Source organism: Neopsephotus bourkii, unplaced genomic scaffold (assembly GCF_033783945.1).
Source record: "Neopsephotus bourkii isolate Nb327-2 ecotype Australia unplaced genomic scaffold, CSIRO-AGI_Nbou_v1 NB_107, whole genome shotgun sequence".
Lineage (NCBI taxonomy): Eukaryota > Metazoa > Chordata > Aves > Psittaciformes > Psittacidae > Neopsephotus > Neopsephotus bourkii.
The window spans coordinates 11,500,475-11,516,029 of NW_026900624.1; the positions used below are offsets into that span (position 1 = coordinate 11,500,475).

At 43.2% G+C, this 15,555-nt stretch overlaps 1 protein-coding gene across 1 annotated transcript in view; it reads right to left on the reverse strand.

Annotated features, from left to right (window-relative positions):
* FRAS1 (Fraser extracellular matrix complex subunit 1) overlaps positions 1-15,555 on the reverse strand; it is a 158,060-nt gene that overhangs the window by 69,851 nt on the left and 72,654 nt on the right. Inside the window, exons 14-19 of the mRNA XM_061356486.1 lie at positions 8,574-8,717; positions 6,722-6,862; positions 6,289-6,429; positions 5,284-5,457; positions 2,617-2,757; positions 503-646 (exon numbers count right to left, since the gene is read on the reverse strand). Of these exons, the coding sequence (XP_061212470.1) occupies positions 503-646; positions 2,617-2,757; positions 5,284-5,457; positions 6,289-6,429; positions 6,722-6,862; positions 8,574-8,717 (885 nt within the window). The remainder of the gene's footprint in view (positions 1-502; positions 647-2,616; positions 2,758-5,283; positions 5,458-6,288; positions 6,430-6,721; positions 6,863-8,573; positions 8,718-15,555) is intronic.

Consider the following 15,555-nt stretch of genomic DNA (forward strand, 5'->3'; position numbering starts at 1 on the left):
AATGCATTTTTCCCTTTTCTTAGGATTACTTATCTCACTTGGAACTGTTCAGCCTAGATTAAGCCTCACAAACCGTATCTCTTCTTGATAAAGAAAAAAATGGCTTGATAAGGCTCAGAAATTGTTGGAGCAGTTCCCAGGATATGTTTGTATGTGTCTGCGTGATGGATTAAAAGGAATTTTTCTCTTTAGACAGACAAATGCAATCAGTGGTTTTCGATGACAGGCTTAAATGTAGGCACCGAGCACCACAAAGTATAACCCCTATACAGAAATCCTATTACCTCCAAAGAATTCACACAGCAATGCTAACTGTACCATTTTTTATTTAAGGCCCTAAAAGAAAACTTCTCTGAATCATAAATGTTTCCTTAACTCACTTTACTGAAGTTCTGTGCAGGAGCTAAGCAACTTTCCTGGTTCTGGGTCCCCCAGGTTTGGCTCTACAATGACAGACTGGCTCAGAAAGATCATCACACCCATGCCATCTCCTCTTACTTACCCACACAATATCCCACCAGGTTGAGATACTGCTCTTCCTTGCAGCTAGTCCAGCACTTTCCACTGGCTAGAGTCGCGTGGGGATGGCAGGTTAAGCACGCCAGATCAGAAGGGCCATGGCATGTCTTGCAGGATGGATGACAGGCTGAATAAGACAATCAACACTTGTTGTTAATGCTCTTGGTATAGTCAACCTTACACTCTTCCTCCTCAAAAAGCCAATCCCTGTAACAATCATCTACAAAACACAGACATAAAATGATCTCATAGCATCAGTGACTGTAGAGTTGTGGCTTGGAAGGCTCTTAACAACCTCATTTTGAATAAGCAAGATGAGAAATGAGTTGTCAATTTAAAAACATGATGTGTTCTCTGCATTAATCAAGGTATAGATCTATACAAAACAAAATATAAAGAGATTAGCCCTTTTATTTCTGTCTCTACCACATGCTTGTGCACATAAGAAAGAGAGGGGGATGCACATGGGAGATCAATACCTTGGGATTGTATCGACATTATAGTGGCATAAGTTTGGTATTCACAAGTAGAAAGTCCAAGAACAATTTCTTGCTTGAAGTCCTCCCAAACCAAAGCCTATGAAACCTGAATGCCAGGCCAGCTCATTAGCTACCCTGCCTGCTAAAAGATCAACAAAAGGATTGCAGGTAAAGTGGTTAAGACTGCTCAAAAATATTTCACTCAGACTGCTTTTGTATCCCTCCACCTTTAAAGACAGATGCCACATTTCCATGCTGCAGATCTGAGGGAGACACAAATACTACAGATAATGATCTGTAAAAAAAAAAAAAACAAAACCAAACCTTAAAACTGCTTTTAAAGCTCTGCTTTGAATAAAAGCACACAACTTAAAAAATCTCCCACCTCAGGACTCTCCCAGGCTACATACAGTTGCCCACTCCCCACATGGAAGCTGGCTGTTTAAGACCAAACGTGTCATGTCCCAACACTTTTCTCAGCTTCTCAGAAATCACCTGTATTAACTGAGCACCGCTGCTCAAAACACGCAGGAGAGCTAAGCTGGCAGCAGACAGGAAGATGCCTTTTTCCTGACACTGACGTTTTGTTTCTAAGACATTTACATAAGCCTGAAACCACATAATGCAACATGCAGCAGTTACCTCAGCTCTAAGGTGGCAGTGCACAGCCTCAAACTTGATGAATTTACAATGGCTTGCCAAATAAACTTATTTATAGAGTTGTTCCTTGGACAAATAAATTGAGTAATGGACTTTAGAAGAGGTTTCTCTCTCTAAATTTGAGGCCTTCCAGGGAAGCAACCAGTAAATTTCTCCCTCTGCCAGAACAGATATATGTATGCCTGACCCAATGAATTGATTATAAAATAGGAGACAACTTTCAGTTGACCTTGAAGGGATTAATCAGATTTCAAACGCCTGCCTCTCCTCACCCATCATACTCAGCAGCTCATAATGAACAGCATACCCCAAAAGCCACCATTTTTTCAAGAGGCAGACAGGATTTAATCGTTGCAGTCACTCAGAAGGTCAGTAATCACATTCATCTGTGTAGATGAGCTTAAACAAGCTGAAGGAAGGCCACTTGCTGACTGGTGGGCAAGGCTGAGGCACGAATAAATAACACTGTCCTCACTATGGATCAGGCATATTCATAGATGTAATGGCTTTTCTCCTCTATCTGCAGAATTCCTTCCTTCTAAACCCAGCCCTATAGCCAGGAGTGGACATAAAATACAGGCACTTTATATGGACAATATGCTTATCTAGCCTAATAAAAGCAGACCATTTTTCAGTGTTGTCTGGTAAAGGCTTTTTTCTACAGCACACTGGCTAAGAACATCATCTGAGCCTACTGAAGTGAAATGCAAAATATCATCAGGGAAACAGTCCAGAGGAACAAACTGATTATAATTTACGATTCAATGTGTACACCTCTCTCCCATTAGGAGGAGATTCCGTTTCCTGAAATTGGACTCTCCTATTCTCCCCTGAAAATACTTAAATAGCCTCATATAAATCTGACAGCATCTCTAATTACTTTGAGAAATGCACTACAAAACGTGCATGCAATGAAATCCAGCAGTATAAGCTGCAGGTGCCTGCACTACACACTCACAGTAGCAACGATCTTTGTGGATGAACAGCCCCTCTGGGCACTCAGAGACGCAACTGCCTTCAAGCAGGACATGGGAAGACAAACAAGCTATGCAGTCCTGGGAAGTGTTCCCCACGCAGGCTGCACAGGAGGGGTGGCATTCTGCAGGGAAGGGAAAAAAACAAGATGACAGGCAAATTATTTCCAGCTTATTTTGGTTGTTACTGTCCTAAAGTATGGCTAGACTGCTTTCTCTCCAGTAAAGGTATTTCTGTTAGAGGATTCTCTGCTTCTGAAAGGGTGAAAGGGCAGGAGTACAAAGGTTGTATAGCACACTTCTTCAAGATAAGGAGCAAGCACAGAAAGCTGCACATTTAATCTTCCTTTGCACCCACACAATTCATTACTGAAGCTGTGCTGAGATGCACAATGCTGTGTAATTCCATTCTCCCTAGAAGAACTGTCGGGGTCTGCAAACTTACCAGATTCTGAAATCATCTTTCACTATCACCCTAGAGTTACTCTGGGAAGGAGTTTCTATCCAGCATCACTGCACGGTTATCATCAGCCATTCTGTAGCAGTAAAAGCAAATATACATAGAGGTGGGCTGCCCACTTTACACCTAGTGAAGTGAATACTCATTACAAGGATGATTCAGCAAGAATGAACAGTGCAATTAAAAAGTTAGACTTCACCTTTACTGGTACTGACCCATCCAAACCGTCTTAAACTAAATAAGCTGATTAACTGAACAAACTCATTAGTTAAAAGCCTTATTTATTAGAGTAGTGACTCGAGGCACATGTTCTTGGTGTGAGTCTTCAATGAACACAAAGAGAGACTTCCTGCCCTCTAGGGAGACATGACAGACACAAGGCTGGAGAGAAGAAATGAAATGGAATGAAATGATTTACACAAATACACTTAGCTGTCTGCAAGAAAGCCAGGGAGAAAAGCTGGGGATCTTCATCACAAACGCAACATCTCCAGGACTCTCCTTGGCTCAAGTGACTCGAATTGTATGTAAGAAAGAAACTTCTTACAGTTTCATCAGGGAAATTTCAAGAGTCAGAGAAATAGAGACATTTATTTCTGTTGTTTGGCCAGAAATTCCCAACCACACATGTAAAACATTCAAATTCAGCTCCTGTTCAATGCAGGTAGTGCAGGCATAGTATACATCTGTTGTGGGTTTACTTTTTCAAAAAGGTGCAACTACAAACCTTACATGAGCATTCTACAGGGGTAGCTCAAAGTTTGCAGTCTTGAACCTTCATACCCCTCTGCAATAAATCAAACTGTTATTGTAACGCCATTACTATAATGGTAGAGCTAATAACACATGGGGCTGTGCTGGCATTCTTGCTCACTGACATAATTCAGCACTGCCACTGAACTCTGCTCAAGCCTGTTTGTACAGGTCTGCTCACACACCTAAGGCAGTGCTATATGGATTTCTCCACTCTGTTTCTGTAACCTGGACTCACCCAAGAAAACCCATTAGATGCCAAGGAACCGCCACTGAATGGATTGGAGGCTCTACACTAATGCCTTCAGGTACTAATCCAAAGCACTATGGTCTGTGTAGGTCACTGCTAAAGACAGACTCATTCCATCCCCCCCAAAAAGCCACCTCTTCCTCCCGTAAGATCCGTTAAGTCAAAAAAATGAGCTTGTACAGACTCTTTCCACCAAGTCGAAATGAAGAGATAAAGTAAAAATAAATGGATTTGAAATTATGTCCAGTTGTACAAAATGGTTTTTCAACAGGAAAAAACAGCCATCTGTAACATTGTTGCTACTGTTACTACTATTACTTGGCTTCAGCACTGTAGAGTCACTCTCTCCATTCCTGAGAGAGTACCTCCACCCTCTGATATTTGCAGGGGGATATCACTGCCAGTTCTGAAAGTATTATATCTCCTTAGACTTAGGGTGGGCTGTGTTGTCACAAGATGTTCAGTCTAACCTCTCAGCCTGCTTCTGTCTGCATTGTTTTCAGCAGTGTATATGTCGTAGAGATTCACACTGGCTGCCACAAGCTCTGTACAGCCAGACTGGCTTCCTGATACACCCAGTAAACGTTCTTTCATGAAGTCCACCACAGTTTTCTCTCAGAGCAGTGGTAAACCACATATATGTCCCAAGTGTACACCACTTTTGCCTCTTTTCCAAACTCCAGCCTTCATGGAAATGCTTCCTACTTGGTATTTCAGGAGCAGTGATGGAATATATGCTGCAGGGCATGTATCAGAAGAGCTTTTTCAAAAGAAAAGACTGCTGTGTAACATCTTGACCTGCTCTAAGGACTAACAAGAAGAAAGCTCAGCCTTTTCTGAAAAGGATTTAAGGACTGATCCTGCTTCAAAATATGTCAGTGGTAAAAATCAAATACTTAATCTCAGTGAAAAGAAAGCTAAGCTCAACTAAGCTGAGCTGTGCAGACTTGAACAGTCATGTAAAACAAAGAAAAAAACCTATATTCTTTAGTCATAAATTATATGTAGAGCATATATTCCCTCAAAAGTACGGGTATATACATTGTCTGAAAGTTACTGAGTTTAAACACTTACGACTCTCACAAGGCAAACATAGCTCAAGTCACATAAGGATCAAACATCATACAAAATCACCCAGACCACCCAAACCCCAGTGCAACCCTGTGGCTTGGAACAGCCTCCGCTTACCTTTGCAGACTCCTGTGCTATCCATGTAGAACTGGGCTTGGCAGTGAGAGAGGCAAAGTCCATGTAGTGCCCCTTCAATAGGCTGGTGAGGCTGCAGCACATCGTCTGGTGCCCTGCATTGCTGGCAATGAGAGACCCCTGGACCAATGCAGGTGCGGCACGATGGGTGGCAGCCTGTGCACAGGTCAAGAGAGCAACAAGATGCACAACTCAGGAGAAAACACTGGTTTGGACCCTCTTTTTCTTTCCTCTTTCCAGTTCTGTGTTGCTGCAGACAGTCTGATACTCAAAGAGCTAGCAAAGAACATAAGCTTTGCAGCAACTCCCCAGCTAAGAAATCTGTTCCATAAAGAGATGGGGCGTTGTATTTTCTATAATAGAACAGGGGTTTTTTTTTAAATTGCTTGATATCTTTCCCCTCAGCCTCAAATAACAGCTCTTTCCTTGAATAAAGATGATGAACAAATAATGTTGGGAAAAAACTGCAGTCCCGTACCACAGGCAGTCAACTTTCCTTTAATTTCTGAACTGCAATGGTGAATACAATCTCACTAGGAGAGACAGCAAGAAATGACAGGCTGAAGGGCTCACAGGAAGCATAAATTCATCTTCCCAATTTTCAGGTTTCCCACTGCTGCAAAAATGACCTCGGTCTTAGTAAACCTAGTAGGTCCATGTAGACTTCTGTCCACCTCTTAGCTCATGTCAAAAAAACTTGGAAGAAATGCATGGTTATTTCAACAGAACAGGGGAAAAAAAAAGAAGTCCCCAGGATAAAGAAATCCCGAGGGGGTGAATGCAGAAAGTATTTGAGAAAATCTGTTGTTTTCTTTACTTAAAGCGGAAAAGTATCAGCAGGCAAACACAATGAGGAATTAGTCAGTGACCAGTTAAGCACAGGATAAAGGATCAGCATCACAGTACTCTTAGCACAGACCTACAAAAGTCAATATAGGTACACTGGTTTATAGCAGCTGAAAAACTTACTCCAGGTATGTAGCTTACCCTTACAGACATCATGATCCTGGTAAAAACCTTCTCCACAGCCTTGCAGGCACTGACCCCACTGCAACAGCAGAGGAAAGGAACAGGAGGTGCACTGAGTGGCCAGAGGTCCCTCACATGTGGAGCATGAATCATGACAAGCTGACAAAGAAACAAAGTACGCAGAACTGAAACATCCCGTTTTTTCTTGTGATATGATTTTTTTCTATTCTCCTTGGGTGTTGCTGCCTACAGCCCCCTCCAGCCAACAACGACAATTCCCAGCTGGCATGAGCTATGCAAATTAAAGAGAGCAGAAGTACACCTGTATTAATAACTAATAACATTAGTAACTCACACAGTGTTCTGGATATATATCTCAGTGTGTCTTAATATGCTTCACAAGGCAAGGAGCTGAAAGCCTTAGAAGCAGTCATGCAAATACATCTCTTACCTCTGCACCTTCCATTGCTACTCGGGAAATACCCAGCTGGGCACTCTGAAATGCACTTCCCATCATGTAAGAACTTATCTGAAGCACAGGTCAGACATCTGGGTTGGTCTGAGTAGCAGGTTTCACAAGACTGGTCACAAGCTGCCCAAAAGGATAGCTCATTAATGAAATGCACTCAGGGAGTAAAGAGCAACAGAGCCACCAACATGTAGATAAAATAAGCCAAACCATGCCTTGTCCTAAAGAAAGACATCTTTAAACACTGCTTTCCAGCACAAGTAACATTTCACACTTCCATGGAATAAGTAATGGTATTCACAGAGGTAGATGTGTGAGTGCAGATAGGTTTCCACTGACCTGTATCCCATCTACAACTATGGGTAAGTATAAATACCAGGAATGGGTTTACACAAGCACTCCCTACCCTCCTGACACAACCCCTCCTGCTAAGGCAGCATGTTTTTCCTGCTCACCAACAACAGTCTGAGAAGAGACAGCACCATTCTGAATGATGTCACGTATGAAAACCATCTCATAACTCTTTGTACAACAAGTAACAGTTATCAGACTGTTCAGGAAGTAAAAAGTGGAGGAAAAGCGGATTAAAAAAACAGTAATTGCCCCCCCTTTCTTCAAGTCAAAGTTTTAAGTGTGAAAATGCATCTAAATGCAAGCATGATAAATTTTCGTATCAATTCCTGCAGTCTGTATTCTCTCAGGCAGGCAGTTCCAAAGATAACAGACCTCTTGCCTAAGAGCTCTATGAAACTCTGGCTTCCCTAAGTCAGTAACACACAGCTGTATATTCAGAACAGCCAAGCACTTTACTTAAACCATTTGTGTTTCTTTTCACCAAACGGTCTCCCTTTAAAACAGCTTACACTTCTCCAGTTGGGTATCAAAATGCATGGGTTTGGTATCAGATGCAAGGCCTCAATCCTGGAAGCTGTGAGGAACAGCTATGCAGTTTTGAGGAAATCTCTGACAATACAAATCAAAATTATGGCCAAGCTGCATCTAAATTAAATTTCCTTTTGAGCTTAAAAGATTTTCAGCTACAGATGTAAGATTTCAAGCCTGGACACTTCCAAACACAGGTGAGTAACATTTACTGGTATAGACATCAAACCAAACTGAAGGGGAACCTGAAGTGAAATTAATCCAGAAGCGGTCAGAATAGCAATAACTTTGTCAAGACACTTCCAGGTCTGAAGCCTTCTACAGCTAGCTGCGGCTCAGACCTGCATGAAGGCAGAAAACTCCTTTGTCATCTCTCTTGACTCTACTGAACAGTCCTTCAAAGCAGCTGCAGGAGGTGTCTGCCAGCAAAACCCAGACTTGACCTGAATGGTCATGGCAGATTTTACATTATTTATTTCTTTGAGATTTTTCTCCCCCTTTCATGATCTGTCTGACTTAGGTCTTTTATTCCCCCCCAGCCATCTCTTCCCCTTTTCTCAGCAAACCTTCCCAGCTCCCCAGCCCAATCTGTTGTGCAGGTATTAGTTACTGTGATGCTGAATTATAATCAAATTTACAGAAACCTGCTGGCAAAAGCCATTTTTCTTCATGCAGACAAATGGATTTGTCAAGCCTCAGAAACAACTCAGTCAGGCTTTCAAGCTGTTCAGTGAGGGGGAAAAAACCTTAAACCTTTCAGCATCTGATTAACTTAAACAAATTAATAATCTTACAAACAGCAGCTTTCCTTATGCGACATTTATGCACAAGGTGCATTGGCCTTAGATGTGAGCAAAACCACAGCTGCTGCACAGCTAAATGAAATATTGATTCCTTTTTGCAGAGCATTTCTCATACTTCTTGCAACTGGAGGAAGAAAACAGGTATTTACCACTGCAGATTCCACCCTTGGTATAAAATCCCTGCCCACAGCTCGCCACACAGAGCCCTGCTTTTAGCGTTTGCGATGGGTCTTTGCAGGCCAAACAATTGTTCTCAGCAGCACCCCAGCATGAGGAACAGGACTCGTGACAAGCTGCAAGGAAGAAAGATGCAGGATTAACAAACAATCACCTTCCAATCATCTCTTTAAGAGTTTGCAGTAATCTTTTTTTTTTTTTTTGTGCAGTTTTGTCTCTTAAATTCACAGGTATTCCCTGCTTCAAGGAGAACAAAAAAACATCATTAGTATCTTTTATCCCAGCCATTTCAGGGGTATGATTTACACCTTCTTTTTGTACGTGCGATATGACATGCAGTGTGATTGCATGTAGCTTGTAATCAGACTAGAAGGAGTGCTGGTAACACTATTAAGTCCTGTTGTTCATCCTGGTGCTAAGGGCTGTACAAGCACAAAGGGCAAAGTGAAAAGATCCCATCATATGCTACTTAAAAAATGCAATCAAATCCTTGCAGTGATTACTGACATTACCCCAGCTTCATGCACAAACACAGAATTAGGCTGCAGGGCTGCAATCAAAATCCTGCTAAATTAAATCCAAGAGAGCCTGCTTCCAGAAACAACTTGCCCTTTCAGGACTCTGAACAGTAGCAGAAGAACTGATTTCTGGCTGTTGCTCTGTCTGGTCAGGTAGGGAAGAAATCCTTGTGATCAGACCCAGTAATTCCTGGGGAAAGGTGGGAACTGGGGAAAGGTCTGGTACAGCAGGCACTGCCTATCTTTTCCTTGACACTGCCAGCAGAAGAGAAGGGGTATTCCCTCATTCAGTTGAGATACCAGCTACTCTTCTCTCTGGGTGAGCCATGGCTAGAAGCAGTAATATTTTGGGTATTCCTGAAGTATATCACATTCCTGCAATGCAGGCAGGATAAATGCCCTCTCTGTGGTATCTGAGTATAGGAACAGAGAGGCAGAATAGAGTGACCCTCAAGCATGACCATATCATAGAATCACAGACTGGTTGTGTTGGAAGGAACCTTAAAGCTCATCCAGTTCCACCCCCCCTGCCATGGGCAGGGACACCTTCCACTAGACCAGGTTGCTCCAAGCCCCGTCCAGCCTGGCCTTGAACACTGCCAGGGATGGGGCAGCCACATCTTCTCTGGGCAACCCGTGCCAGCGCCTCAGCACTCTCACAGGGAAGAACTTTTTCCTAACGTCTAATCTAAATCTCCCCTCTGTCAGTTTAAAGCTGTATCCCCTTGTCCTGTCTCTACAGACCCTTGTAGAAAGCCCCTCTCCAGATTTCTTGTCAGCCCTGTAGGTACTGGAAGGCTGATTTACAATTAAGCTAATAAGTATATGGAGATCAATTCTGCCTCTCCAAACAGCTGTTAACCAAACCACCTTATTATCTTATTTGAAGTTGTACAAGTTCAGCTGTAAGGGAAACTCAGCCCACCGTGGCTCCTGTTGATGGAATCCATGATGCAGGCTCATACTAAATCCTGTGCCACCAGTGACTGCAGGAACTGCAAATTACAGTTCTTGTAGCTATTAGATTTTTTTCTCAATTACACCCAAATATGTTCCAAAGATGTTCTTACTTTATTATTTCTCAATAAGGCAGGTATCTGCTTGTGCTCTCAGACCAAGGCAGGTGGGAGAAACCAGAACTTTATGACATTTGGCCTCTATCCACAGACACGTTAGAAGTTGCAGCCACCAAAGAAAAACTCATCTGATTAGTCTCAGCATAAGGAAGAGAAATAGCATCTCATCCACATAACTAAGAGCATATTTACATATAGAACAATGACCTATGCAAACACCTTCCTGCCAAAATAAACCCTGTGAGAGACAATTCATCCTCTCCCCAGTAAGAATGGAAAATGCTCGCCATAAGTAAGCTTACAGCAAACCAGTGATCACCACTACCTGCACTTCACTCCTGTTTTGCACGATTACTATGCTGCTTCTGTCTGCTTCAGGCCATAGCTACTCTTGGATATGACATGAGATGGAGCACCTATGTTTGTGCTGACATGAGAGCTGCACTGCACAACTTAACATAAACACCCCATTTTAGTGGGTGTCACTGCTCTCCAAGGCAGCAAAGTGTTATCATCTCCATCACCTACATACGGAACTGAAATACAGAGATGGGACATGACATGCATGGGGTTAGCACAGGGAGTGTTCAGGGGGGCAGGACAAGGGACATTTGAGATCATGCCCAGCACATGATCCTTTGATATTCTGGATGATCTTTCTCCACACTTTCACCTTCCTTTATTTTCCCTTTTCTCATCTTCTTCTACTCCCCTGTAACTAGCTGTTTGCTTTCCCCCTTCTCACCTTGATGAATCTTTTCCCCACCCCACCTTATTACTGATCTCTCCAGAATGCTGTGGCTCTCCTAGTTCCTGAATAGTTCTATGTGAGGAGTGTCTCATAAGGATGCTGGGCATCCTGTACCCAAAAGGATCCTCCCCCTGAATACCACAGCAAGTGCCATCACCCCTATCAAACACACCTAACTGTGGCTGAATCAAAATACAATGTTGTTTCCAAACACAGTGTTCCAATTCCAAACACTCCATCTCAAAATAAAGATTGTGCACACTTTCTGCTTGAAAAAAGCTGCGTCTCATTGCAGCTTAGATGACTGATGATTCTCAGGGCAGGTCTACACACAGAAGTTAACTGCTGAGTTCATGCTGCAGACTCTTAAGTACTGAAATGTCCTCACTTCACCTTCCAGATGTGAGCATTTTGCTCCTCCCTGAGCTCACTCTAACTTTCAACATCTTCTTGAAAGAGTGGATACCAGGACTCTGATCTTCTAATTATAGACTTCCTACTGCACAGCTCAACCCCCTTGCTGTTAACCTGCCTCAGTATGTTGACACATCAGCACACCCAGTTATGTGCAAAGTTCTCAGCTCCTCTCTGGAGACGCTGCTCATTTCCCAGAGACACTTTTCTCTCCTGGCAGCCTGGCCCCCAGGTTCTGTTTTTAAACAGTCGGCCTTGCATACAGCTGTATTAAAAACACTTTTGATAATAGCCAAGTCAGTTGGGCAAATGTGCTTCAGCTCCTGCCATGCACCGTTTGCTGCCTGCACTAGACCAAGTACTCCTGAGCACTTCCTCACCTCTATCTTTTCTCTCAAGCAGCTGCCTCAAGCACACTCCCAGTGTCATACTTCTAGTGGAGAATACTGCAACAACCATATTCCAGACAGGTAATGATACAAAAACCAGCACAGTCTGCAGGCTGGAGGCATTTAAGATCTTACTTCACTTCCTCTCTCCAGTTCCCAGTTGGCTCTTACCCGCCCTTGGCAAAGATCCTGCAAATCTGCTTCTGGGTATCACAGCAGCTTTCAAGTCTTGTAGTGAGGCAGCTGTCATGTTAAAATTGCATGTCTTCCTAAACGGGATGACTTGTGTGGTATCTCAGCTATGGAAAGGATACAGTGAGATGAAGTACAACCCATCAGAGGTCATCAGACCTTCTGAGAAGCTGCAGTGAATTTGACAAACTGATACGAAACAGATCCCCTGGACTTCAAACTACTAGACAGGGGCCAGGCCCAAGTGGCTTCTTTGGGACAGAAATGGACGAAATCCAAGTAAGCTTGGAAGTAAGGAGAGAAAGGAGAAAGAAAGCAACCTGATTTTTAGCAAGAGAGACACATTTAGCACTTGGAAGCAGGATCAGTAACAATTTCCGCAGGCAGGGCAACAAAAAGAAATGCTTGCAGCAAGAGACTCAGCTCTGATGCACTGCTCCAGTTACCAGCTCTGCTCTGCAAGCCCTCCCCATGAAGAACTTCCCTGGCCTCATCCGACACAGCCATTTCCATATGCGAGGAGGCAAGTGCCTCCAGGAGTTATCAACTGCCAGTCTCCAGATGACAGACACGTACAGCCTGATTCATGCTCCTACAGATACAACCCTTCACTTCTCCTGCTTGCAGCGACACGTACTGGGCAATTTATTTTCAGATGTCTTGAGGACTTTTTTGTCAAAAGTCCAGCAGCTACTAAATCCCAGCCAATATCTGCACTCTGCCATCAGACGGTACAACTGCAGCTGGAGTTGTAAGCAATGGGTCCCCAGGATCTGGGTTCATGCAGCTGGAAGAGCAGCCTTGACCCATTCCTGCCCTATGTTTATGCACGCTCACGCACACCCTGCCCACAGAAGCTTTGGCTCTTCTAGCACTGGATCACTGCCTGACTCAACAGCTGCTCCGTGCCCCAACAGTCACCAACTCCACTGAAAAAGCAAAGAAATGGAAGCATTCAATAAGCCACTGTCAGCTAAAACATCTTTGCCTACAGCGACTAAGCAGCTGTGTGAAAATAAATCAACAGACGTGACTGCAACACCAGGGAACTCCCTTCACCCTTCCTGGCTGGTTTCAGTCCAGATTTGTAGGGGCTACTCTGCATTGCCTCTTCCCTTCAGTGCAGACATTGGACTTCTATATGCAAGGCCCTGTAGCTTAACCAGACATTGCTACTGAAGGAAAGATGCTCAAGAGAACATAGCTGACCCTCCTGCTTGGATGGAAGGTCAACAGGGTTTGCAATTATTCTGCCTCTGCTGACACGATGGTATTCATTAAGCTGCAGTGACATGTCTTTCTAGAAAATCAATGCTGAACAGATGAAACTTCCAGGGTCTCACTTCTTGGTTAAAGCAAGAGCACTCCAGTGGCTCCTGAGTCAATGGGTCTTTTCCTCTCCTCTCTTACTTAAGGTGTAATGTAGGAGTCATAAAGAAGTGTCACAAGACCAGGCTTTTGAAGGTGAGAGGTCCTACAAAGCAATGTTTCTGTTCTTTCACGATTGACCAGAAGACATAAAATCAACTAAAGATCCACTCACCAAACTTGTGTGTTATCTGCATCAGTGCAGGTGTAACATTCCCAGGTTTGATGACAGGGGATGGCTAACACAACTGGCATCCCAGCAAGAACAGAGGAAGAAGTCCATGCTTGGCTTTGGGAAAGCACAGACGGGGTCTAATCGCACTGTGCAACATGGTACCATTGAACACGTCTAACCTGCCCTCCCCACCATAAGCTGTGCAGGCTCAGCTCAGTCATGCTAAACAGGGGAAGTTTAGTTTAGATATAAGGAAGAGGTTCTTTACTGTAAGGGTGGTGAGGCACTGGAATGGGCTGCCCAAGGAAGTTGTGAATGCTCCATCCCTGGACGTGTTCAGGGCCAGGTGAGACAGAGCCTTGGGTGATATGGTTTAGTCCAAGGTGTCCCTGCCCATGGCAGGGGGGTTGGAACTGGATGATCCTTGAGGTGAGCCCCAGCAGCCAGATACATCAGAGAAGACCAGGTTGTGAATAAAAATCCAAGTGCTTTGCTGCAGAGTGAGCCGGGTCTGTTAGTGTCAAGTTACACATTTCAACATTCACATTTGGGAGATCAAAGCAGAAACACTTGAGTTTTACCTAGGCTTTTGAATAATCTTTAAAACATAAATAATTAAATTAGAAAAATGAGTGGGAGCACTGAACACTGCAAGTCCTTCAAGAACCTCTGTTGTACCAGGCAGGCATCTTTTGGTTTTGCATCCCTTTGCTTTGCCTTTCGTGGGGGATTTCTTAACCCACAGTTTATTTCTGACACCACTCTGTTCAAAGCCCGATACACACCGATCCATGATTGTCAAATACACTGCTACATAACTGAACCTATGGCCTTTTATCCTCAACTTTATTTTCTCTTAATGGTTTTAATACTTTACAGAAGCAGGTAAAGGGATGAGAGCAGGAAACAACCCTGGCGCAGAGATCAAACAACTGTATTCTGAAATTCAAAACAGACTTAATTAGACCAGATGTTATGAAACATGGGCAAAAAGAAAGACCAATTCATTGTACTTTATTACAATGCAGCCAACTGTGTTTCAACAATAGGAGGGAGTAAAAAGCCTGGTCTTACAAGCCTTTTTCATCTCCAAAGCAAATTCCTCAAGAGGGAATTTACTGGAGCTGTAGCAATGAACACAGTCTAGTTCATTCTTTTTATGCTTTTGGAACATGTTTATTGCAGGTGTTAAAACCATTATGAGAAAAATATTTCTGAGCAGTCCAATTGCCATTTGGGCCATCAGATTAGAGATTAGTCAAAATAAAGAGGATACAAAGAAAGAGTGAATGGCAATGAATTATAGACCATATCTGAAATTTAAGACTTTCTCCACTGGTCTGACTTTATGCAGAAAATGCAGCCAGGCAGAACTAAAGCAAATTGGTTTAATTCCCTTGAGGAAAGAGGAGCAAATTTTCCCAGCAACTTTCAGCTACAAGCATGCGTGACTGCAAATTTGGATGGAATGCACGATCAGTAATCTACACACCAGTAATAAAACAAAACATAAGCCTTTCCCTACCGCTTCAGCAGTACACGGGCACTGCCAATTAAAACACTAGGAGCAGGTGGAAAGGAAACGGTAAAATAAAACCAAATTAAGTAGAAGATTATTTGATATTTAAGTCTATAAATTCTTTTGACTGGGTCTCTTTTCCATTTATACATGCACAATGGGGCCCCAGTCTATAGTCACTGCTGGGGGACAGAGGTTTTTCAGACTTCCAAAACCTGAAAGAAATGGTCAGCTCTTCAAAGAAAAGCACTTCAGAAAAGGAAGCTAGACTTTCCAAAGTGCTTTCCCCTGAAGTCAGCCAAAAGCCCTCAGCCTGTATTTAATTTTAAGCAGGAGGGCTAGTTCCAAAGAAATTAAAGCATTGGCTCAAGAAGTTAAAAGCATCTGCGCCACCCCTTTGCTGAATTACAGCTGCAACCTCCTAAAAAAGTATTTTCTGTAAGCTTTTCTGAGTCTTACCAAGCCCCAGTCCCTCCAGGACATTTTCTACGCCACTCGAAGTACCATCTCCTGAAAAGACTGGCATTAGCTGCTGCACTTACTCCAAACTCA